The sequence below is a fragment of the Episyrphus balteatus genome, chromosome 2, assembly GCF_945859705.1.
Source record: "Episyrphus balteatus chromosome 2, idEpiBalt1.1, whole genome shotgun sequence".
Taxonomy (NCBI): Eukaryota; Metazoa; Arthropoda; class Insecta; order Diptera; family Syrphidae; genus Episyrphus; species Episyrphus balteatus.
Window position 1 is genome coordinate 77,186,338 of NC_079135.1, and position 24,534 is coordinate 77,210,871.

The 24,534-nt window shown below is 28.4% G+C and overlaps 3 protein-coding genes across 3 annotated transcripts in view; 1 reads left to right on the forward strand and 2 right to left on the reverse strand.

The window, feature by feature from the left end:
• LOC129912736 (serine/threonine-protein kinase S6KL) overlaps positions 1 to 24,176 on the reverse strand; it is a 32,588-nt gene extending 8,412 nt beyond the window's left edge. The window contains exons 1-7 of the mRNA XM_055991131.1: positions 23,881 to 24,176; positions 18,027 to 18,112; positions 16,342 to 16,549; positions 16,145 to 16,268; positions 15,973 to 16,071; positions 15,753 to 15,911; positions 11,507 to 11,595 (exon numbers count right to left, since the gene is read on the reverse strand). Coding sequence (XP_055847106.1) covers positions 11,507 to 11,595; positions 15,753 to 15,911; positions 15,973 to 16,071; positions 16,145 to 16,268; positions 16,342 to 16,549; positions 18,027 to 18,112; positions 23,881 to 23,991 — 876 coding nt within the window. The 5' untranslated portion in view covers positions 23,992 to 24,176. The remainder of the gene's footprint in view (positions 1 to 11,506; positions 11,596 to 15,752; positions 15,912 to 15,972; positions 16,072 to 16,144; positions 16,269 to 16,341; positions 16,550 to 18,026; positions 18,113 to 23,880) is intronic.
• Positions 1,365 to 9,406, forward strand: LOC129912737 (protein bangles and beads). The gene is made up of 3 exons (XM_055991132.1): positions 1,365 to 1,520; positions 8,063 to 8,821; positions 8,912 to 9,406. Exons 2-3 carry the CDS (start codon positions 8,064 to 8,066, stop codon positions 8,931 to 8,933), a joined length of 780 nt encoding a protein of 259 aa, XP_055847107.1. The 5' UTR covers positions 1,365 to 1,520; position 8,063; the 3' UTR covers positions 8,934 to 9,406.
• LOC129912738 (autophagy-related protein 101) lies at positions 12,088 to 15,734 on the reverse strand. Its single transcript, XM_055991133.1, has one exon. The coding sequence runs from the start codon at positions 15,532 to 15,534 to the stop codon at positions 14,878 to 14,880; it is 657 nt and encodes a 218-aa protein (XP_055847108.1). The 5' UTR covers positions 15,535 to 15,734; the 3' UTR covers positions 12,088 to 14,877.
• Positions 24,177 to 24,534: the final 358 nt, after the last annotated feature.

Below are 24,534 nucleotides of genomic sequence, written 5' to 3' on the forward strand. Positions count from 1 at the left end.
CAATTTCTCAAAAAACCAAATCAAAATCACCAAATCTGGTGATTTTGGGCTGGTATTGTATAAATAAGATTATTAGCATAAAACATTTTATGCTGTAAACAACAACAAACGAATTATTTTATTTATTAATAAAATATTATTATTAATAAAATAATTCTTTATTGATAAAGGGTCAAAAAATGTATATGTTTAGAAAAAAATTTTCTTTGTAGACCAACGAATAAAAAACTTTTGTTTATCCTTAGCAATCATTTGTTGTTGTTTCCCGTGTAAAATTTTACTGAGCTAAGTTCTGAGTTACCAAAAAAACACGGCAGAAGAATTTAATTTTCTAAGCTCACGCAAGAAGGAACAGCTATTTAAAAAGGTATTTTCGTAATTTTAAAAACAATTTTTAATTTTATTTTACATTTCTTATAAAATAAGTGATAAAACTTAATTAAAATTTTTATTTTTTAATGCTATAAAAAACTCTAACAACTAAGCAACTTTTACTATAAGAGCAAGTACGTGCGACCCAGTCGTGCATTTTATTTTAAGTAGGTAACTTTTAAGGAAATTACCCCTGACTAAAAAGAGGCAAATACATAGATCTCTCCTTATTTGACTCTTGTCTCGAGGCCATCTACACAACTGCCGTTCTAAATCAAATTAAAATAAGTATTAACAACGTACAGTAAGATCTTGTATGATCTATTAAAAATAAGACAGTTAAAATCTTCTTGGTCAAAATGTTTATCAGCAATTAAATTCATTTCGGAAGAAACTGTGGTAGGAGGAGGGTCCTTGATTGTTGAACAGGGAAGATTTTTTGTATTTCATAAACTATGTCACTACTTATCTACTATTTTAATTGATTCGATATTTTTTTAATACTGAATCTTAAGATGCTAGTACGCATGAAAAAAGAATATCTTTGAAATCCTGTTTTGCGTTTCATAGTAGGTATATAACTCTCAGTTGTGAAAATTATGCTCTAAGCAAATGCACTGCACTGTGTCATACTTACTAATTTATATCATTCTTACCTTAAAGTGGATGATGATTTACATTTTGCATATATTCCACTTGTTGTCGTTAGATACAACAAGAACGAAAAAAAAAGCAAATCTCATCCGGAATATGTACCCTCTAGGCTTCCCTTTGCCCATATACAATTGCTCAATCCCACTCCCACAAAAATCAGCCGCCTTATAGATTTGCCGCACGTTATCACCATAGACGTACTAAATTCGCCCGCCTCATCATTATTGTGTATACAAGTATAGTATATAATATCACTGGGTATTATTAATCAAAGCAACAAAGAGACTCAAAAGACACAGCATAACAATAAAGATCTCATCCATGGCGTATATATTCTGACTAAAAGCGGAAAATCTCTTCAAACGGATTACAAACCTACTACCGAGCACACAGCTTACGCGACCGTGTATTACAAAAAGAATCTTATAGTAGAACATTCTGGAGTTAGTTTATAGCGTTCTTTTTATAGCCTCTAGTTTAAATTTTATATACGGGTGAGTTCAAGTGATTTAAGTTGTTATTTTTTTTTCTTAATTTTGTGTTTAAATTGAATTCTTTGTTGTGTTCAGTGAATGAAAAATGGTTAAATTTTAAAAGGACTGTAACTTTAATTTAATACCCATGCCCGGCTTAAGAAAAACAGTTTGAAAAAATAGCCTGACTTTAAAAATGGTTACTCAATTCGCTAACTTCCCAAAGTTTAATATGAGATAATTGAATTTAAAATCATTTTGTGGAGTTTTGAACCTTACTCTAGCAGGATTTTTATACGCAAATTTACTTCGTTGAAATTCACTTTACACTTTTACCCAACTTTCAAAAGAAGATAAAAATCAAGTTATCAAGTTGTATTTATCTATTTATCTATTTCATTCACAAAATAGATGAAAACTTAGCTTTCATATTCCAATATCGAAAACTCGGGCTTCTTGACAGATTTGAGTTATGTAATCTTAATTTAAAAAATTTTCTTAGGGCCATTTGCTGAACTTCGTAAATTTTTACATAAGGATTTATGTAGAACACAAATGCTTAAGTTTCGATTTAACAAACGGTTCTTAATAATGCATAATTACGATAAGCTTGAGATAATTGAATTCTAATTTCAAATCATTATATGTAATTGGTTTTCCTCAATTATAAAAGTACCTATTATGTTTTCAAATATATACAAAAATCAAGTTTAATATTCAAATTATCATTAGCTTTATTGCATTTAACGAAAAAACTACGACTTGTCGTAAAACATAGAACTTCATTTAGAAAAAAGAAGCTATCTGCGACCCAACCTGTAACATCCATAATATTTCTTGTTTTATATTTTGGAAGCTAGAAATACCAAAAAATTTTTAGGATTTTTTTTTCTTGTATAAAAAACCGTGTATTAAATTTCATGACAAATTCTATTCTTCATTTCATGTAAAAAAAAACTAAAAATTGCCGAAAATTGTTACATACGTTTCAAGTATTTGATTTTTTTCCAGAGATTAATTTATACTTATGAAAAATTTTCAAATTCAATTTTTTTTTTGGATTTAAAAATTCAATTGTTTTTTTAATAATATGTTTTATATTATTGCATTAAATACAGCGTATTAACTTATATTTTGAACAATTTCCAAAACGACTTGCAAGGCTTAACTATATAGTCCAAAAATTGAAAAAGGAAAAAAGTGCGATAAAACAAACATATTTTATGATTCTTACTTCGAATTAATTTTTCACAATTCAACTTTAGGGATTTTGTTTTGTAATGTTGTATAAAGTAGTTAAAGCATAAAAGATCTAGATTTTTCTTTTAATTCATCTTTTTAAAAGAAATAGATTCGGGTGTTTCATTCGAAACTTAGCCATTTAAAAATTTTGTTTAGTAATTTTGGAAACTTCAAGTGTATTTTTTTTACAATGCTTATTTAATTTTCCACTTTCAATTATTTTATATTATAACAGCTTTAACAAAAACAGCAAGTTCTTACGACCCAGTTTTGCATTTTTTTTTTGCACGCAATGAAAATATTAAAGCAAAAACACTTTTCAATTTAAAATATCTTGAATATTTTGAAGAACAAGCACTATGATTTTTGTTCCTTTATTTTGTCTGTGTAGAATAAATTGGAGTCAAATTTCAGAAGTCAATACCATAGCCTATTTCAACATAGGAGTTCGACCCAGAAAATATTTTTTAAACAGTTTATTATATAGTTCGTTCTTAACGATTTGAAACGGAGAAATAATTTGGTTTGTTCTTTTTTATTCTTATTTTGTTATTCATTTGAAATTTTTTTTTTTCAAATAACTTAGATAAACTATTTGGCGTTCAGTTAGTCCGAAAGTTTTTGTATTGATTAAGAAAACGATTTTGTTTCATTTTCTTAAAACCAAATTAAGTAAATTCTCGATTTGTTAACTATGTACAAACAAATTACCCCAAACTTAATTCAGTGCCAGTTTTTCAATTAAGGATTAGTTAATCTTTAAATGGCCGAAAACTTGTACATATCGATCTGCAAAATTATATGGATCATGCAACTCAATTTCTTTAATAATAAATTCCAATTGCGGGGTCAATCCCGATCTATATCTTTAAATATATTTTTAATTCAACTTTGATACCGAGTTAACTTAACCAGTATATTATATTCAAAATGAAAATCGCTCTTCTGTTAATGTGTGTACTTAAATGAGTATAATATACAAATATTAAAATACATACGCAGCATAAATTTTTCGAAAACAAAATATTTACACAGCCCATCGCTTATAAAATTAATTTGTTACTTTTGTTTACTATTTTTTACTTCAGTTTCTGTCAGATTGATTTACATACTTTTGAAATCAAGAATTTAAACAAAATTTACGTGATTTGTTTTCTTTATAATGACTAATGATTATTGCAAATATATTTGTAACAAATAAATAAATAAAACTTGCCACTCCTTATAATTATCTACTTGCAAATCTTTATTGTATTATTATTCACCGGAAAGATATATTTTTTGTAATTTATAAGACGTGAATTGAATGCGTATCGAACTTCACAAACATCATTGCTATTAAAGATAGGAATTATTAATTGAATTTTTACTGAATTTTTAATTCCATTTACGTACGTAGCTATTTTTTTTTTATAATTTTCAACTACTGAATTTCAAGAATGAAAAATATTAAATTCCTAATAAGATTTGAATAAAAATATTTCAAAAACTAAAACTAAACTTAAGTCAATTCTCTAAATAAAAACTAAAAATAAAATGAAGTGGACCATAAAGTCGTATTTAGGTTATGTTCTGTGTTCGTTTATAAGTCGGCGACATTTCAAATGTGATTACATCCACTCATCTTCAGACCTTTGCTAAATCATTGGATTGAAACTACCTACTATTGAAAAATTTCTCTAAAAAATAAACTTAACAGAATAGTTCCAATTCATATGCAAAATATGTACGTTATAAATTTTTTGTTTTTTTCTTTGCATGATTAATAGAAGGCATACAAAATATAAATTAATCTTAAGAAAAGTGAATTCTCTCAAACAAACCTAAAAGGTATATATTCACACAACTATACTGAGTTGTAGAGCTAAAAACTTCCATTCTTTAATGTTATTAGAGCATTTTTACTTCCGCAAACATTTGTATTTTCTTAATGCTGACACAGAAGTGCCCATTTGAAGGTTGTTTTTATTATTATTATTAATTTCGCTTACCAATGAACATTGAAAAAAAATTCATGAATGGAATATTTGAAGGTGTATCAACATGTTTTGTAGGTAATTTGCCCTTTTTGTCACCACAAAAAAATATTTAAGTATGATAACTATCATATACGTCATTGACAAAAAAAACCGATGACTGTTATCATTAAAATGGCAAAACAAAACAGCAGCATATTTTTTATGAATGTTGACTTATGTAGGTATAATAGTTGATAACCTTTTTTATTTCAAAGAAAATTATCTTTATTGCAAACACTATAAGAAACCATGTCTTTAAAGTTGATATTATGATGCACTCACATAAAATTAATGTATTTATTTTGCTAAGTTAACCTTGCAAACTGATTTAGATTTTTGATTAATTTTTAAATGCATTTTTAACACATTTAAAATGTGTTTTTTTTAGAAATCAAACAAAACTGACAAAAATGTTACACCAACGAAAATTGGTACATATGTTTCATTTATAACATGAACCAAGAATCTAAGCAGTCTATAAAAATATTTTAGGTGAAAGGATGTTTTTTTTTTTTGGGAAATAAGGAAAATCCGCGATAAGTCCGATTAAATCAATGGTGTAAAAGTTCCCCTTACGAAATTTATTAAAAATGTTGTCTTTCCTATAAGAACTACGAATAAAGTAAGTCTATACAGTTTTTTCATGTTTTTTTAGGTGTAGAGCAAATGTGGGTATATTAAAAAAAGTAAGTAATAATAATGGTACCCTAATAAAGAATAAATAAGAAGAAGAATAAAGAGTTTTCTTAAAAAATATTTAGGTGAAAGAGTGTTTTTTCGAAGAGACATTAAAATCTGTAATTGGTCCCAAAAAGCTAAAGCTGCTTTATCTAGAACCTTCATCCCGAATTTGATCAATGTATCTTGTTTTTCACATGGATTTCGATAATATTTTTCTGATGAAGTCAAAAAAACAAGCACCCTTGTTTTTAATCAACAATAACTTTTTCTTAGAGCAATCGTATTGACTTTATTTTTATGTTATTAGATTCAGCATCAAAAAGTAGCTTAAAAACATACCTTCAACAAACAATTTTTTTCACTATATTTTTCACCTTCACCCCCTCCGAAAAAACACCCTTCCACCCAATTTTTTCTTATAGACTTTTTTGATTTGTGGTTCTTATCCCAAAAGCAAACTTTTTGCCAAGTTTCAAGAGTGTAACAATTTTTTTTTAAATGCCTATTTTACCTGTAAAAGTATTTGTTTAAAAATTATCGTGTTTTTAAAAATATTTAATTTTTTTTTAAATTTATTCTCAATAAATTTTACATTTATAAAAATAAATACAAATAAAACTCATTAACATTCTCAACAAATTCAACTATAAGATCAAGTTCGTGCAACATAGTGGTGCACTGCATTGAAGACTGCTTTAGCTTTGAACCCTTTAATTTAATTTATATTTTCTTTATTTTTGTACTTCTACCGATTGTGTAGGCAAATTAAGAGTAATTTTGTTCCTACTTAAAAAATGTGAGTCAAATCTGTTTTGTTAAAAAAAAAAACAGATTCAATTGATCAGTCCCAGTTCTTAAACAGAATCAATTGACTTTAATAGCTCTTTTTAAATCTGGTTCGAGGATTACAAACAAAAAACTTGAAGACATTAAGTTTATTTAAATTTACTGCACTTAAAAAAAAAGATCTCATCATTTGTATAAGAAAAAAGCTACCTTTAGTAGAGTAACTAAAGCAAATTATTAGGGAACCCGGCCGAACAGCTCTGATTTTGACGATTTTTTTTTTCAAACGTAGGTAATTAAAAATACTTTAAAGTCTATAGATTAAAAATTGCCGATGTTGCCGTATTGTTTTTTAAAATTAAAATTAATTTTTTTTTGAACAAAACCATTTTTTTTGCTTAAATTTCATAAAACAAATGATAGCAAAACATTCTCTAGGTAATTTAAGGAAATAAAGTATAAAGGAGTAAGGGACAATCTTCCATCGTTTAAGCGATAAATGCAATTTTCTCACAATCTTACTTCAAACACAAAAAAAATATTTTGAAAACAACGGCAACACCTACAATATTTTAAAATACATTTTTAAAAAGCCAGAAGCTCATTCTTATCTCTTAAATTTAAACCCACTAAATTTAATGAAGAGTTTTTGAAAAAATGGTCCTCAAACTCAGAATTTAAAAAAAAATGTTAAAAAAAAATTTTTAAATGACTTTTTTCCAAACTTTTTCTAATAAAATATGAATTTATTTTAAAAAAATTTTTGGCCATAAATATTATCAGTTGAATTCCAAAGAGGAAAAGGTAATATATAATAGAGTTTAAAAAAAAAATTCAAAATTACTTCAATTTCAATGGGTTTTTTTGATAAGAACTGAATTTTTGCATTGAAATAATTGATTTTCTTAAAGACTTTGGTAAATAAGAACTTTAAATTTTTGCTATTTAGCTTTCAACAGTAAGGGTTATTAAATTAATAAAAAATAATTTTATATTTAAAAGTTGAACTTTAAAAAAAAAATAAGTTAAATTTTTTTCCAAAACTTCTATTCAAAAAAGTTCTTTGAAAATGAAAAACTTTTTAATTTTTTTCATAAACCGTAATACATATTGACATTTCCTTTTATAATTTCAAATCATAATAAATGTGGCCAAAAAAAATTGAAAAAAAAAATGCATTTTATATTACGAAAAAGTTTTAAAAACCACATGTTAAGATTTTTTCAATAATTTTTTTTTTTCAAGAATCTGAGTTGAGTTACCATTCTTTCAAAAGTCCTTAATTCAATTAACTTAATTTTAATTTTACAAATATGACTAAGCTTCTGGCTTTTTAAAAATGTACATTTAAATATTGTAGGTGTTGCCGTTGTGTTCAAATATTTTTTTTTGTGTTTGAAGTCAATTAATAAGAAAATTGCATCTATCGCTTGAACGATGAAAGATTGTCCCTCACTCCCATATATTTTTTTTCCTTGAATTTCCAAGACAATCTTTTGGCATCAATTAATTTATGAAATTTAAGAACAAATTTTGAAAAAATTTTTTTTTGTTCACAAAAATCTTCAATAAAATTTAAAAAATCAAAACGGCAACACCGGCAATTTTTAATCTATAGACTTTAAAGTATTTTTAATTACCGACGTTTGAAAAAAAAGATCATCAAAATCTAAGCTGTTCGGCCGGGTTCCCTAATATTGCCAATTTTTGAGCTTTAGTTACTCCACTACTTTTATCATAGGAAAGCTTGTGTGTTTACATTACGAATAAAAAATTATTTTTTTTAAGTACCATCGCAACAATGATAATAATTTTGAATAAATTGTTTCATTTCAGAATGAATTATCAAATTGTCATCTTGCTGTCAGTTGTTGCGTGTGCACTAGCACTCCCACTTCCAGATGAAGAAGTATCAGTTCTTCAAAAGGCTGCTGACATGGTTGGTGAAGCAGTAACAGCGACTGATGAATTGATAAAGAAATCTGAAGCTAGCTTGAGCACCATGGAAGAAGGAGTGAATGCCGTCGTTAGTAATTTAACAGCCACAGCGAAAAATATTTCTACAACTGACATTGAATCCAAGCTGACAAAAATTGTCGATGATGTTAAAGAAGCTATAGAAGATGAGATCCCAGAAGCTCCTAAATCGTTGCCAGTAAAAGCTAGAGAGGAAATCGAACCAATTGTCCCAGTTGCTGGAGTACGAAATGAACCAAAGGAAGGAGTTGAGGAATCAAAGTCAATAACTTCATCACCTAATGCAGAAGAGACTTCCAAGACCACAGAATCAAAGACTGATTCAGAAGTCAAACCAAGCACAGATAGCACATCACCAGCTTCAGCCGAAAAGAAAACCGATGTTCCAACAACAGAATCCGCCCAAAACAAAACTACAGCTAAGCCCGAAGTAGCTGGCGACAATAAAACCGATAACTCTATCCCCAAAGCCACAGAAACTCCAAAGCCAAATGCATCAGAAGTTAAGACAACTCAAGCGCCGAAAGAAAAACACGATCACAGCTCTGAGGCAAACAAATCTGATGAATCAGCCGAATCAAAAGAGAGTGAGGAATCGAACGAAAGCAATAAATCTAAGTAAACATTTTGTCCATGCTTCTGTTTAAGATGCACTACAAACTAAATATTTTCATTATTTAAGTTAAAAAAAATAATTAATTTTTTCAGCTTCATATATCACACAGCATAAAACCGGAACAATAATGATTTTTCTTAACCGAAGTAATATTATTTTCTAGGATAGTTTATTTTTTTTTTGTAATCAAATCAACAGAAAGCATATAGCGCAAAAATGTTGTTTTCCCTACAGAATTTATTTATGTAAATAAATATAAATTATAAAGTGCCTTAATTATGTTAATAATATAATAATACTTTTTTGGGAATTGTACAACTATTTTTGAATACAAAATTTACTAATAATATAGTTTTGTTAACCGTTTATAAAATATTTACTTTTAAATATTACATATTTAAAATGGAAATAGTTATAAAAAAAAAAACATATAATTATTTACTCGTTTCTATGAGTTCTTGTTATGATGCGTGAGAGTACGTTATTTTTGTAAATTAAAATGAGGATTGCAAAGGAATACTTTTTCTCAATTCTGTATGTCCTTTAGACTGAAAGATTTTAAATAAAAGAAAATAAATAAAAAAAAACTATTTTTTTTATTGAATATTAAGTTGTCTATAAGTCTAGTATAATTCCCATGACAAGAAAAAACAGCCTTCCAACAGGAAATGAACGACCGACGGACGGCTCCAAACGCCATCATCACCAAGTAAAATGTAAGAAACTGTTAATAAATTATTTTCAATTCAGAAAAAAAAAAACAAGTCCACTAAATGAGGACCGAAAATCCTACTTTCCTAAAAATATATGACGTTCATTTCGCAGGCATATTAAAAAAAACTGTTAAAACCTCAGAAACAATCCAAAACATTTTTTTTTAAATCCATGTATTATACAGAAATGCTTCCTATAAGAGCCAATTTTACGGTCACAATGTCCTTTAAATTGGTTCAAAAGTGTCGATATGACCTCATAAGTCATAATAACAAATGCTGACTTCAAGTCCTCTCTTATCGGGACTCCCAGCAAAGTGACTTTAAGGGAAATCAACAAGTGGACGAATAAATTTGTGGCACATCGACTCCATTAAGGGCAGCATGTAGTGACTTACAACCCTCAGCCATTCTTGTATGGGTATAAATAATTTGCATGAATGAAGTGCCCTACAACTTAGGTACATAGTTCAGTCAATGAGGACTCAAATGCTTGGAATCTGAAAAAGTTGTGACCTCAGAAAAATTGGATGCTGACGTCACACAACTTGTTTTCCCATTAACTGAACTAACTAACAAGACAATTATACCCCTGGAGACTTGATCAATTCATTGGAAGAGGCAGTAGCACAAAAAAATATATCTAGGTGGTGCAGGCTGGATTCAGTCCATCGTACTAACTACTTACTTACCAAATACCATTTTTTCCTTGAATAAAACGCTTCAAGAGTACTACAAAATTAATTACGGAAACTTAAAAATACTCTCTTAAAGGATATCAAAAGACTGTAACAAGATTCTTTTAATATAACTAGAAGGAGCGTTTTTAGTTTTAATACAAACATTACTTCCTGTTCTAGAGATACAGTCCTACAGTATTATTATAAATTCGTTAAGCTTAGCATGAGATTTTTAATTTTACTATGAGATGACAAATGAAAACTAAAAGCCTTTCTCGCAAGGCACTTTCAAAATAAAATACATTAAAATTTGAATAATTAAAAAAAAAATAAAATCACTCTCAGCTAAAGTGATGTACCTACATCGGTAGTAAATAGCTTTAAAGTCTTATAAGAATGTTGTAAACAACAGATTAATACAATGAATCTAAAAACCTAACTTTTCTAGTTTCGTAATACGATTGTAAATCGTTTAAAAGAGTAAGGGCTTGAAATAGGATTGTATTGCCACTATGAGTTTCTACACTTTCATTATTTCAATAAATTTATTGACCTCGAACTCTGAACCTAAATAATATATGAAAGCCTAGTGCACCTTAAATGGCTACAGACATACAATTTTATCTTCTGTCTCAATATTCTTAGATAATTATATATTTTTACAAAAAGAAATTGCTTACAACTTGCACATTATATTACAATTAATTTTAATTAATGATTACAATTAAAAAAGATTACGAATTCAGATAAATTATGTATGAAAAAAAAAACCTTAAAGTGAAAATGCACTACACAGTTTTCTTACTACTTTGTTTTCCGATAATTTTATATAATTTTACCACCTTTTCGTCAATATGTAGCATTGACAAGGTCAAAATGTCTAATTTAACTATCAACATTCAAAGAACGGATCGAAAATTTTCGAATTAGTTACACTTACTTAAGCATATCATCTGTTTGTTTCGTTTTTGGTTAAATGGATTTAATTATATACTTAGTTAATTATATTTATATAATTTTGTGCGTGTAAAAATGTTTCAAGTCTAATTAAAAAAAAACGCTTGAAATGTTTAATATCTTAACCCTTTCGGACCCAGCGTTAAACTCATAAAAAAACTATTTTTAAAAATTCTTAAAAAATATTCCATTAAATAATTTTTTAGGTTTCGATGGCTTAATTGAAAGATAATAATGCCTAGTTACTGGATTATTACAAAAAGTTAGTCAAATATCATACTTTTTTTTTTTTATTATAATAATAGTTATATATATAGTTATAATTGAAACTACTTACTTTGTTTGTGTACATTTGACAAATTATAACACCAAGTGCCCACCAATCTACTGAATGCCCATATGGTTCATTGCGCAATATTTCTGGTGCTGAAAAGAAAAAAATACATTTTGTTTTATTCAAAACTTACCTGTAATTGTAAAATTTTGTTAGACGTTGTAAAAAGTAGAAATTTAATAAGCAGCTACCGAAAAGGTCTTATTTATCAAAGTAAATTCCTTTTTTTCAAATTGGCAAATTTTTTAACATATTTCTCTTTGCAAGGAACCTATCTCAAAGCAAAAACTAAATGCAGACCAAACATAAAGAAATATTATCTTTTTTTAGAATAGGGCCCATATCCACAGTTGATTTAAAAAGCCGTGATTAACTAAATAGGTCATTTTGCCCAATAATAACTAAATCACTAGGTAAGAATTTAAGAAACTTGCTTGTGAATAACACATTTGGTCTTATTTAAAATTGAGTGTTTTTGCAAAAAAAAAGTATATTATTTTTGTAAGAATATAAAATAAAATTCTCACAAATTTTTTTTTACATATATTAACATATATTTTATTTTTTTATATAAAATAATCACAACAAATACATTTTTATATCTTTTATTTACACTTATGAAATAATTTATACTTTAGAGTTTTTAAAATTAATTTAAATCTATTTTTTTGTTTTAATTCTAACAAATAAGTTTTTGTTTTTTTGTTCTTTGCACGTTAGAACTATCGTTTAACACAAACAAACAACACGCGTACATACTGGATTGATTTTTTTTTCCTTTTTTATTTATTTTAGTTTGAAAAAATGTGTAAATTTTTTTGTGAAATTTTTATCAACATTAAATTATATATGTATCTAATTATTTTATAAGAATATTTTGGTATTTATTGACATTATAATTTGTTTTTTTTATTTTCCTGTAAAAGAACATGGATAGAGACCGTACACGTTTAATATTAAAAATTACAGTTATGTATTTTCTCTCGATTAATTTGAAGAATAAATCTTGTTTTTTTAAAGTGAACTGTGTACCCGGTTGTACGGAAAATTAGAAATTACTTAAATAAATGTGTTTGAGCGAAATTGACTTGATTTTTTATTTGTATGATGCACATAAGATAGAAAAATGTGTTAATATGTTTTTGAAATAAAAACAAATTAAGTCACCCATTTTTTTTTTAATAAAAACACAAATGTTTTGCGATTAGTAGCATATAAATTATGTTTTTCTAACGGATTGATTGATAGGTAAAATAAATTTGGTATAAACATTTTGTGTAAGGATCAATTATAATAGTTAATTCATTAGATATTTTGTTAAAAAAAGACACTCAATTCACTGATTAGTTTGATTTGTTTCAGAAATTTAGATTTGAGAGAAATGTCGTTGAGTATTTTCAAAACCTCATATTTTATGTATGTCAGATCCATGAAAGGATAGTAATTTTCTATTTCTATACAATATAATATATCGTCGGTGAAACCCGAAAAGTGTGTAACTCCAAATTTTCTGAAAATTAGATTTGAATGCCATCTGTTAGAATGTTCAGAATGCCCTTAAAGTTCATAGTTTGTATTTTATTAGCAAATTAGAAAATCAAAACTCATACAAATGCCTTCAAAACGATTTGTTTTTTTGCTCTCCTATAAAATTTGCTAAAATGGAGTTACACACTTTTCTAGTTTCACCGACGATATATGTATTTCATTGCCTTCAATTTTTTTTTTAAGTTTTAGAAAATGTTATAGTTAATAGGGATTATCACGAACCAAAGTTGTTTTTTTCCTTTTTTGACTTGGACCGTTTCAGCTGTGAGACCTCCAACCGGTTCCACACTTTTTTACAATTTGATTTCTCTTTGAGAAACACTTTTGCTCGTTCCTCAAAATTGGTATGTCAGATTGCCCAATTAATTAACCCAAAAGGGAATAGAACAAATATAGTTGAAGTTTTATTTATTTGTAATATGAACGTAGCAATAAGAATGGCCTTCGGTTCAAATTTCTATCTGGCTAAATCTGGAGCATACACAGTTTACAGTTCATCTGTTATTCGTAATACCCGAAAATTGGAAAAACATAGTGTTTTTGGTGTATAGGGCTCTGAATTGTTTATGTTGGGAACTCACCAACATCGAATATGAAATTTTTTTATTACTACCTATATTGTTGTACCGCATAATAATTATCACCAATGACCCCATCAATCTCTATCAGAAAATTCAACCAACGTTTACAAAACCGCTATCAAATAGCTAAGCATACCAAGCAAAAAAAGAGAATTAAGGCGGCCTGTTGTATCGAGGAGAGATGGCAAATGTCAAGATCGAAAGAAAACCTTTTGGACTGTTCGAAGAGAACCATTTTTCATATATTCTTCGGTTCTGTGTGTATCGATGAAGATCTCATAAGAAGATTCTATGGCAAAAATATTTTTTTTTATAAGCCAGTTCTCCACAAGAAAAAATACCAAAAATGAAGTTTATAAAAGAGGGGATGTCTTAAAAAGAAAATTAAAGTACCTATTTGGATTTTTGTTGCATGTGCTAAGAAGGTTTATCAAATGGAATTGAATATGTTTAACAAGGTTTTAACATTCTACAAAAACAAAAAAAAAAAGTATTCGAAAAACTATATGCCTGCTAAAGAATTCTTGATATATAAACTAATTTAGTGTATGTACAATTGATAAAGAAAAATACTAAAAAATATTTGATTACTTTTTTCATTTGTAGCTTCTTTTAAACAGACCAACTTTTTAAATTCACCGATTAATTTTTTGAAAACATTTAAAACAACCGGCTTAGTTAAGATATTGCATATTTAAATATTCAATACAAACAAAAAATAAGTACGTTGTTTGTTTAGTTTCTTTTTAGCAAAACAAAAAGAAGATTAAAAAATATGAAACGACTAACCTTTAACTATTTTGTGTGGTTTTAATAATAATATTTCCTTAAAATCTTTTTTAAACTATGAACAAGTGTGTTTTTATTTTATTGTTAATTATTTTGTTTTTATATTTATTGAACTTACAATACCAATAATAACACTATTTTCTGTTTAAGAGAAATATTTCTTTTTTAAGATCTAATTTCGTGTTGTTCTGTGATATGAAACATTTGTTTTCCTTGAATTTTATTTTTATTTTGAAAGAAAAAAATCTATTTTCATATTATTTCAAACTATTTTTGTATTTGTTTTGCTATTTTTGGTTGTGTTTAAATTGAAACAAAGACAAAAAAAACTTTTGTGGTCAAATAAATTGAGTTTCAAAAGAAAACAGAACAAATAAAATCAAGTCAAGAACTAAAAAACGATAGTAGTAATAAAAAACGATTGCATTTTTTTGGATTTGTATGGACTTTGGTCAGTCATAAAGCTAGCGTCTCTCTTAGTATTTTCTTCATAGTGTTGCTTACTGATGGGGTATTTGTGCCCGACGTATTATAATCGAACTTGAACAAATAGGGTTGAACATCCGGATATGATGTATCAAAAATAAGATCTATTTCATTTTGTATTGGTGTCTTGGGCACATAGTCTTCGCGATTCATTACTTCGGTAATGTATACGACTTTCTCAGTCAAAAGATCGCTGACATTCTCACGCGATAATTGGCGGTCATCTTCGTTGTCATATTTAATTAAATCTAAACGAACTGTCCACACCTCCCATGGAATGCATTCCTGTTGAAAGGGCCAGCGACTTTTTTTCTTTTGAAAAAACTCTAAGCTGATCTGACCAGAACCACTGCTATCGTTGCTGCGAAGTTGTTCGCTAAATAGATTAATAGCACGTTTAACAGTGCGATTGAGATAATCAGAGGCACAACAGACATAAGTGAAATCAATGAAATCACAATCTACATCTGTGTACCCGACTGTACCAATCGAATATTGGGTTTCGCCGGTATACATGTATTTGCCCAGGCAGCGATGAAACAACACTGTGTGGAAAATACTAGATATGGCTTCATCAACCTGTCGGCCTTCCATGGTCAATTCGAATACCTGCGATCGAGCATTCATGTTTCCTATCTTTTTCGTACATATAATTGAGAAGAAGAAACCTATACAGCTTTCATTAGAAGGGGGAAAACTTTAGTTTGCACAAAATTTGTTTTTTTTTTCTTGTGTGTTGTTTGTTTAACTTAGAATATAATATATAGAAAGCTTTATCACGTTTTCATAAATCATTAGCAATACAATTTTTTGATTGTTTGGTTTTGTGTTTTAAATCAGCATACCCATGTATTGATGAGTGCCACACATTGTCCTTGTTTTCGCTCCTAACTTCAACCATTTACTCAGACCGAAATCCGTTATTTTGATGTGAAAATTATGTGTTAGAAGAATGTTTTCAGGTTTGGCATCGCGATAGATTACTCCAGCGTTGTGAAGAAAATCTAAAATTTTACAAATAAACTGATTAATAAAATATTATTATTGTTGGTTATATTTACTTACCGATTGCAATGGCTATCTCGGCTACATAAAGTCGAATAAGTTCAGTTGTGAAATTGGATATTTTAGAGAATAATTCACCGTTGGACACGTATTCACAAACTGAAACATATAAACAAATTTATGTTGTTAAACAAGCATAACAATTAGTTTACAAAAAAAAAAAAAAACATACGTATATATAAATGGCGTCGATCTTGCCAAGAATCAAAATGTTGAACAATAAAAGGATGATGGCCACAGAGTTTTTGAATATCTGATTCTTCTTTAATTTGTTTCACACAATTGTTTCTAATTACCTGTGCAAAGTAGATAACACAAACAATATTTAAAAAATATATTTTATACAATTTAAAGCCATAATTTACTTACCTTCGACTTTTTTATTGACTTAAGAGCAAATTCATGCTCCCGAGGTTTATCCTTGGGGAATACTTTGAATACAGAAGCAAAAGCACCTTTAGCTACCAAATGGTCAATTTGGAATTCTTCAGTTCGGTTGATGTTCTTGAAATGAGAATCGAACATACAATTTGTCAGCGGTCTGTGCCAAGGTTCTTGAGAACGGGATATATCAGTTCTGTAAGAATATTTACAACCGAATGAATATTAAATCAATTATATTGTTATTTTATTGAGGTATATTGTTTGGATCCCTAAACAGGTAGTTAATGTTTTATACAATGTGTAATTATCTTAAGGCTTGGGTCACAGGTAAAAAAAAAACTTAAGTCTGCTTAAGCAATCAAGAAAATACACCTTGTTTAATCGAAATACTCATAAATATTTAATTTAATTTTCAATTAGGGACAAAAGATTAAAAAATCCAGGTCTCGATGCAACATTTAAGAAAACTTGCAGTCAGTCTTTAACGAAATGGTAACGGAGTTACGAATAACAGAGTTACGCGCGACAAAGTTACGGCCGTCAAAGTTACGCGAAACCGAAGTTACGAAAAACTAGAGTTACGAATTCTAAAGTTATGTTAAGCTATGACATGTGATTTTTGGGTTGGCAACAATTGCAACAACAGTTCACCACACCAAAATAACGTCTGTAAAAAAGAGGGGTGGTTTGGTTATTGTTTTAATATAAATAATAACAAAGTGGGTATTACAAAATACTCTATGAATAATTATATTAATTAATAGAAAGAAAAAAAATACGTATTTGCAATATTAGTTGGACAAATAAGAAGTTAAATTCAATTATGTCCCCCAAACCTACAGAAGTATACTCATGTTTTTTTTTCTATTTCAACGTTTTTGCAATCTTTTCACAAAAACAAAACCATATATGTGTATATCTATACCTATCCAATCAAAATTTTACAAGATTAAATAACACCCATTTTCGCTTTACTCATTTAGTTCTGACCAATGAGAAAAATGTTAATCTCTTGTTTGTATTTTCATAATTCCATGTCGTTCCTCGCAATTGTTGCCAACCCAAAAATCACATGTTAAAGCTTAACATAACTTTAGAATTCGTAACTCTAGTTTTTCGTAACTTCGGTTTCGCGTAACTTTGACGCTCGTAACTCTGTCGCCCGTAACTCTGGTATTCGTAACTTCGTCGGTTTCCCGTCTTTAACATATTTAGTGCTATCAAATGACATTAGTATTTAATTACATATTCTCAATAGATAATAAAATAGCTGTGTTTTATTTTTTGGTGATCCAGATCAGATCATTGTTTTTATCAGCTTAATAACAAAAGCAGGATTTTGTTTTGTTATTGTTTAGCAAATAAATACAATGATCTGATCTGGATCACGAGGAAAATAAAACACAGCTATTAATGAAAACATTTGAGCACGATGAGTTATTTTAGTTTTGATTTGATTTAAATGATTATTTTAGTTTTTCCATTTTTTAAGTGATTCTGACAGCAAACTGTTTTTTATACATGAATTATGTAAAAATTTAAACACAAAATAGTTGTGGTCGGTCATTTTAAAACTCTAGCTCTTATTTTTTTTTTTCAAGTGGTAAAAGAACTTTTAGAAAAATGTGAAAATTAGAAATTAATATTTGAAAACAAAAAAAAAAACTTACGTGCTTTGAAACTTTTTACTTCTGAAGGGGTTTGATGATCCAGTGCAGCAATTGCTAACACAGCTATTTAAATTCCACGCAGAGCTCTGTAAGAAAAAAAAAATATTTTGTCAAACTGATATCACGTTATATGGAAGAAGAATGAATTTCTAACAATTTTATAATGAGAACAAACTAAAGTGACACGCAAGTGCATGTAAATTATACAGAGTAAATAAATTCATTTTTTTTAAAATGCTTAGCTAAGAATTTTTGAAAAATACATAAACGAAGACCAAGAAAAACTTAGGAAACGTTAAAATGATGTTATCAATTTGTATGTAATGCATACTACATTTAGGTGGTCCTTATATTGTTTTTTTTTTACGAAATTCCTAGGTGCTATCCACCGAAAAATCTGATTTTCGCGGATTTTGACTTCAACTGCCTAGTCTCACAGTACAACCCGCAAGTCTAATGGAATTCCCCGTAAAAAGTACCTATAAAAATCAAAGGATACGTTTTACATGTAAATTTCAAGTGAAATCCGGGAGAGGAAGGACGTCAAATAAAAATCTAATAAAAAAAGGGAAAACGGATGGCGGCTATCCAATTACATGTCCCGGATAAGGACCACTTTAAACCTTAATGTACATAATATAGGTACACACCAAATCGTTGCTAGGCTCACTTATGTCGTTTTCCAAAATTCAAGGAGTGACACTCCTAGCTATATAATCACTCCAAAAAGAGTGATTTCAAATTCCAAAATTGAAAAAGAAGTGAATTTTTGGAGTTAATTCTTCACTCCCAAAATTTTGAAGGAGTGACGGAGTGATTACCAATACTTCTACATTTGACTTCATGGACTGCTTGTCAAATTGTTGGGTGCTGTTTTAACTTTTTTTTTGTGAAGGAAATTATATTTATTTACAAAAAAAATTCAATAAAGTATTGTAAAAAATCACTAAAAGTGAATTTAAAAGATTGTGTTATTATTTTATTCATTATTTCAAATTCTTCGTGAACAAATTCCAAAATTGCACGAAAAAGGAGTAATTCACTCCCATAATTTTGGAAAACGACATTAATATTGGAAAATCTACCAAATAGTAGTTGAATGTGTCTCTCATGAGCAGATAAATAGCAATAAATAAAAAAAAAGCAGGATCCCAGCAAACAAGAGAAATTAGAGAAAGACCGATTTTTAAGACGAAAAAAGAGGGAGCAGGAGACACTTTTTGACAAGAAATGAGAACCTATCGTTTTTTTGGCCGGATATGGATGAATCGATTTATTTTGCAAGATAAAATCTAATGAGATACAGGTTTGAAGGGATATCTACTACAAACGCTAAAAACCCAAAGATTGACAAGACTGCGACTACTTTAGTACACGAAATAACAACTAAGCTGATATCATAATATCAATTTAAAAAGAATAAATGTCCAATTTCATAAACCAACACTAAAACCACTTTTATCAAAAATCCTTAAATCTTTTTGGTTTCCCCAATCTGTAAAAAAGTAATTTTAGGGATTTTTGTTAAAATTGAGTTCTCCTCACATGAATTGGTTTTTTCTTTCTAATAAGTGAAATATGTGAGAAAAAAAGAGAAAGCATTATGTATGTGTCGAAAAAATGCAAAGAAATGCAAAAAAAAAGAAAACAAAACAAAATTGAACAAAGTGGGTTTTTCATTTCTTTAATTTAATAAGAAATGTACAAAAAGAAAAAGGATGATCAAACAAAAACTAAACAACTGATCCACATTCACAGATGTTTTTTGAAAGTCAGAACATCACCAACACCTCATAATACCACAATGAATTCCTGTGAACCTGGAATAAACTTTCACAAATTGCTTTGTGTTATGTATATAAAAAGCAAATCACTAAAATATTAAAAACATGTGATGCAAAGTCGAAATTTGTTTGTTTTATTTTCTTTTGCAATAAACGAAAATGTTACAAAACAAAACAAAAAAAAAAAAACAGCTAATATTCACTTCTTTAGTGCATCTGATGAAATACAATGACACTTTTAAAATTTAATGAGCCAAAAATGGGCATTTAGTTTAGAAAGGTGTTTAAAAGCTTGTTAAATTTAAAAGTACCTACTTGGTGAAACCAAAAAATCTTATTTTAAGGTTTAAAAGCCTGTTAAATGTTCAAAAGTCCTTCTTGAAATGGGCCATTAGTTAACCAAAGTGCCGTTACGTAGTTCGTAGAAATGAAGTTCGTAAAATTACTGCTTGATTTTAAATGTTTCCCTTCTGTCAAATAATATGATTGATACTCAAAAACGTCTAAATAGTACTGTTTAATAAATCTGATCCACACAGAAGAACAGAAAAGCTGCGAAAAGTACAGGTTTGTGTGTTTCATGAAGAAAAACCTTGCTCTAAACACTGTTCTACAAACTGTCATTTTGTGTTCCATGAATTTGTCCAGCACATTTTAGTTCAAGTTTTTCTGATCCTACTTTTGAGGTACAGCAAATGAGTGAGCAGCTGATTAGTTTTATTATGACAAAAATATAATAAAATTAATTCAAAATAATGGAAATTTCTTCTTCTTTGCTGAATCAAACATAAATTTTCCTATATAACTCCGGTTTATAAATCAGGTCCAAAACAGAATGTAGAAAATTATAGACCTATAGCCAAATTGCAACTGATTCCTAAAATCTTTGAATCAATTGTGAAAAGGAAAATATATGAAGCGGTGAAAAATCATATATCGATCTGCCAGCATGGTTTTGTACAAGGGCGGTCAACTTCAACAAATTTGACTCTCTTCGTAAGAAATATGGAAAATAAATGTCAAACTGATGTGATTTTCACAGATATTTCAAAAGCGTTTGATAGGGTTAGCCATCGAATTTTATTAAAAAAACTTTCCTTTTTTGGATTTCACTCTTTTGTTTCAAATGGTTAAGTAATTATTTGTGTGATCGTTCACAGTTTGTGAAAATCGGGTCTACATTATCTTTTAACATTTTTAACCACTCGGGTGTGCCACAGGGCAGTCATCTTGGGCCCCTTCTATTTTTAATGTTCGTTAATGACCTTCCTACAATAATTAATTTTTCAAAATGCTTAATTTTCGCGGACGATGCTAAAATTTTTATGTCAATCAAGTCAGTTGCTGACAGTTTAAATTTTCAAAAAGACATTGAAAAATTAAAAGATTGGCGTTCTACGAACTCTTTCAGCTTAAATTTCAACAAATGTTCAGTAATGTCCTTTTCGAGGTCGTCCACCATGCCTATTTTATTTAATTATATGATGGGTGGAGTGAGGTTGCAAAGAGTTGTAACTCAAAAGGACTTGGGAGTTATTTTTGATCTACATCTCTCTTTTAGTGTACATATTGTATTATATCAAGGGCCAATGCTATGTCTGGATTTTTGTTTAGTAATTCTCATGAATTTCGGGATCCCTATACGTTAAAAACTCTTTTTGTAGCCCTAGTTCGTCCTATATTGGAATATTGTTGTGTAGTTTGGTCCCCACTTTTCAAAAAAAGATTATAATTGCATTGAAAAAAATTCAAAAACGATTTACAAAATTTGCTCCATGCCATCTTATGACAGTAGATGCCTACTAATTGGTTTAAAGCCTTTTACTATTCGGTAATATTCGCGAGAGACGTTTTTAACGAACCATATTGAATGTCCTCCTCTTTTAGCCTTGTTCGGTATAAATGCACCTTCTAAAGCCTTAAGACCTAGAAGTAACTTTTTCTTATATATTTCACGACATGCAACAAATTATGGCCAAAATGAGCCGATAACAAATGCTTGCGTTAAATTCAACCAATATGCAAATGTATTCGATTTTAATCAAAGCAGAAATAAATTCAAATCACTTATGTATTATGTTAATGATAATCTAATTGCTTTAATTTGTTATTAATTATTTTTAATTATTATTAAGTAATATCTTTGTAATTAGTCTAAGGGCCAGTTTGTTCACAGTCGATTATCTTTTAATCAAAGATTATTCCATATAAAAATCCTTGATTAAAAGATAATCGAGTGTGAACAAACCGGCCCTAAGAGAGTTATAATACTTACGGCCATATTATTCATTTTGGATTTAGTTTGCATAAAAGTTAATTTTAAATCTAATCGCCCAAATCCGAATTTCATAAATCCAAGGAATAAATTATGTGATTGTTCAATAAATTTTGTTAAATTTGGATTTATCTTTATTTTTCCTTCACAAAATACTTGACAAAACAACTTAACACTGTGAAAATGAATTTTACATCTGGATTAATAAAGTTAAACAGACCTCCAGAGAGCAGTTTAAATTTGTTTGGATTTAACGAGATTCAAAAAATTGGATTTAAGATTGGATTTAAGTAGTGAATATTATGGAATTGGATTTATTTTTGACATTTGACATTGTTTACATCCAGATGTATTTTTTTAAACTAGTGAATAATATGGCCGTTATAGACGTAAATAAATAAATAAATAAATAAATAATTTATGTTGAACATAAACTCTTATTCCCTACTTTTTCCTCAACTGTCACATAAGGATTTATGTAGAACTTAAATGCTTAAGAATCGATTCAGTAAACGGGTCTTAATATGAAGAAAAACTAAAAATGTAAAACAAATATTATAATTAATTATAATTTATTTTTTATGTTTTATTTGGGCTTTAATGATCTTTATTTTTGGATGCAATCAATGAAACACTAATTCATCTTTTTGTTACCCTACGTTTAATTTATTTTAATGAAAAGTCATAACAACAAAATTTATTTAAATTTTAAGTTTCAAAACTGATAGGCAACAGTCAACCCTATAAAACAAGAAAGTGTACTTTCCTGTTCTTTTTTGTTCTGACAGTTTTCCCGAATTTGTGCTGTTCCGATCTGTTCTGTTCTAAATTTTCTTCACTAAACGGATCTATATTGATGAAATTTTTATTGAATCAACGTCAAGTGGAAAGCAAGTGAATCATCTCTTTTGTGTAGCAAGAGCTGAATTCTTACCGGTTTTTAGTTGACATTGAAAAAGTAGAATGAACACGCACTGAATGACGTCCATTGTAATAAAATAATATTACAATGGACACATTTATTTAAAAAAAAAAAAAAACACGGCACCTTTTTAACCAACTTGACAATCTACCTTTTTCATCGAAAAGAAATTTGTATTGATGCCCACCATTTGTTTGCTTAGACTTCCTTGTTTATCAAAAAAGTTAAGACAATTTAAAAAATAAACACAAATTATAGATGATAAGAAGACCTACACAAAGCACGATTGATTTGTAAAAAAAAAAATCCCTAATATATCATCAACTCAATAACCAAACACCTTTTTAGGAATTAAGACCACAACAATGAACTCGAACTGTGAACAAGTACCTAAAAACTACCCCACAAAGCATGTTTATTTGGTGACACGAATGACACCATCAAAAATATGTAATAAACTGCGTATAATTATTTATATACATTTATACCTACGTTGTTGTCAATTCTTTTTCAAGCTGTTAGCGATTTAAAACATTTCTAAAAAGTCCCACTTTACAAAAAAAGTCATTGTTTTTTTTTTTTTGGAAGTACAATTTTTGCAATGTATACATAAATACCATCAATCCATAGGGATTTATTGGACAAAACAAAAAAGGGATAATTTGCTTTTTTGCCATAGGTTTCTCTCTTCAGCCAGACAAGAAGTGAAGTTTGTGAAAACAAAAAACAACTTTTGAGATGAAAAACAAAAATAGTTTTTATTAACAAGGCTCTTAGACAAGGGACATTCTTGTAATAATAATAAGATGATGAGACATAATCTTTTAATGTAATTTAAAATTATAATAATAAAAAATGACCATGTGTTGTTACCTGGCGACTTGTATTTAATTCGCTACAACTATCAGCAATCTCACATTTCTGTTGTTTTAAATCAATCTGGCTTTGGGATTTTCTCTCAAGTTTGTTTGCAGTATTTTCCATTAAAATTATGGAAAATCATGTAATAATATTATCTTAACAAAAAATATATATATATATTTTACTTCTTTTTAAGAATTTACATAGTTGAAAAACAAAAAAAGTAGTTTTCTACTTCGACGGAAAAAAATTTCTTTCACTTCTTCACTAGTATTTTTGCCTTTTCACTTCTTTTCTTTTCAGTTTTCAAATACAGACCACAGATAAATTTTTTGTAAGAACATGAACTTTTCCAAGGTTTGTTCTGTCATTTTGTGTAAATGAGATTTACACCAACACAAATAAAAAAATGAGGTGTGTGGAATCGTGGAAGTAAAAAGCGATTTTGTATAGAGCCCGTTTACATTCAACAAATTATTCCAATGATTTTTTGTCGGGTCTGCTTGGTGAAGGGCAAGAGAAGTGAGGAAAATAAAAATCGTTTTTGACCGGAAAACAACACGGCTGAAGTTCTTGAATAAAATCTAGTATGCTGCTCTGAAGCGAAATGACAATTCTTATAGAAATATATCGTAAATGAAAAATTTCGTTACGTTTTTCGTTTCC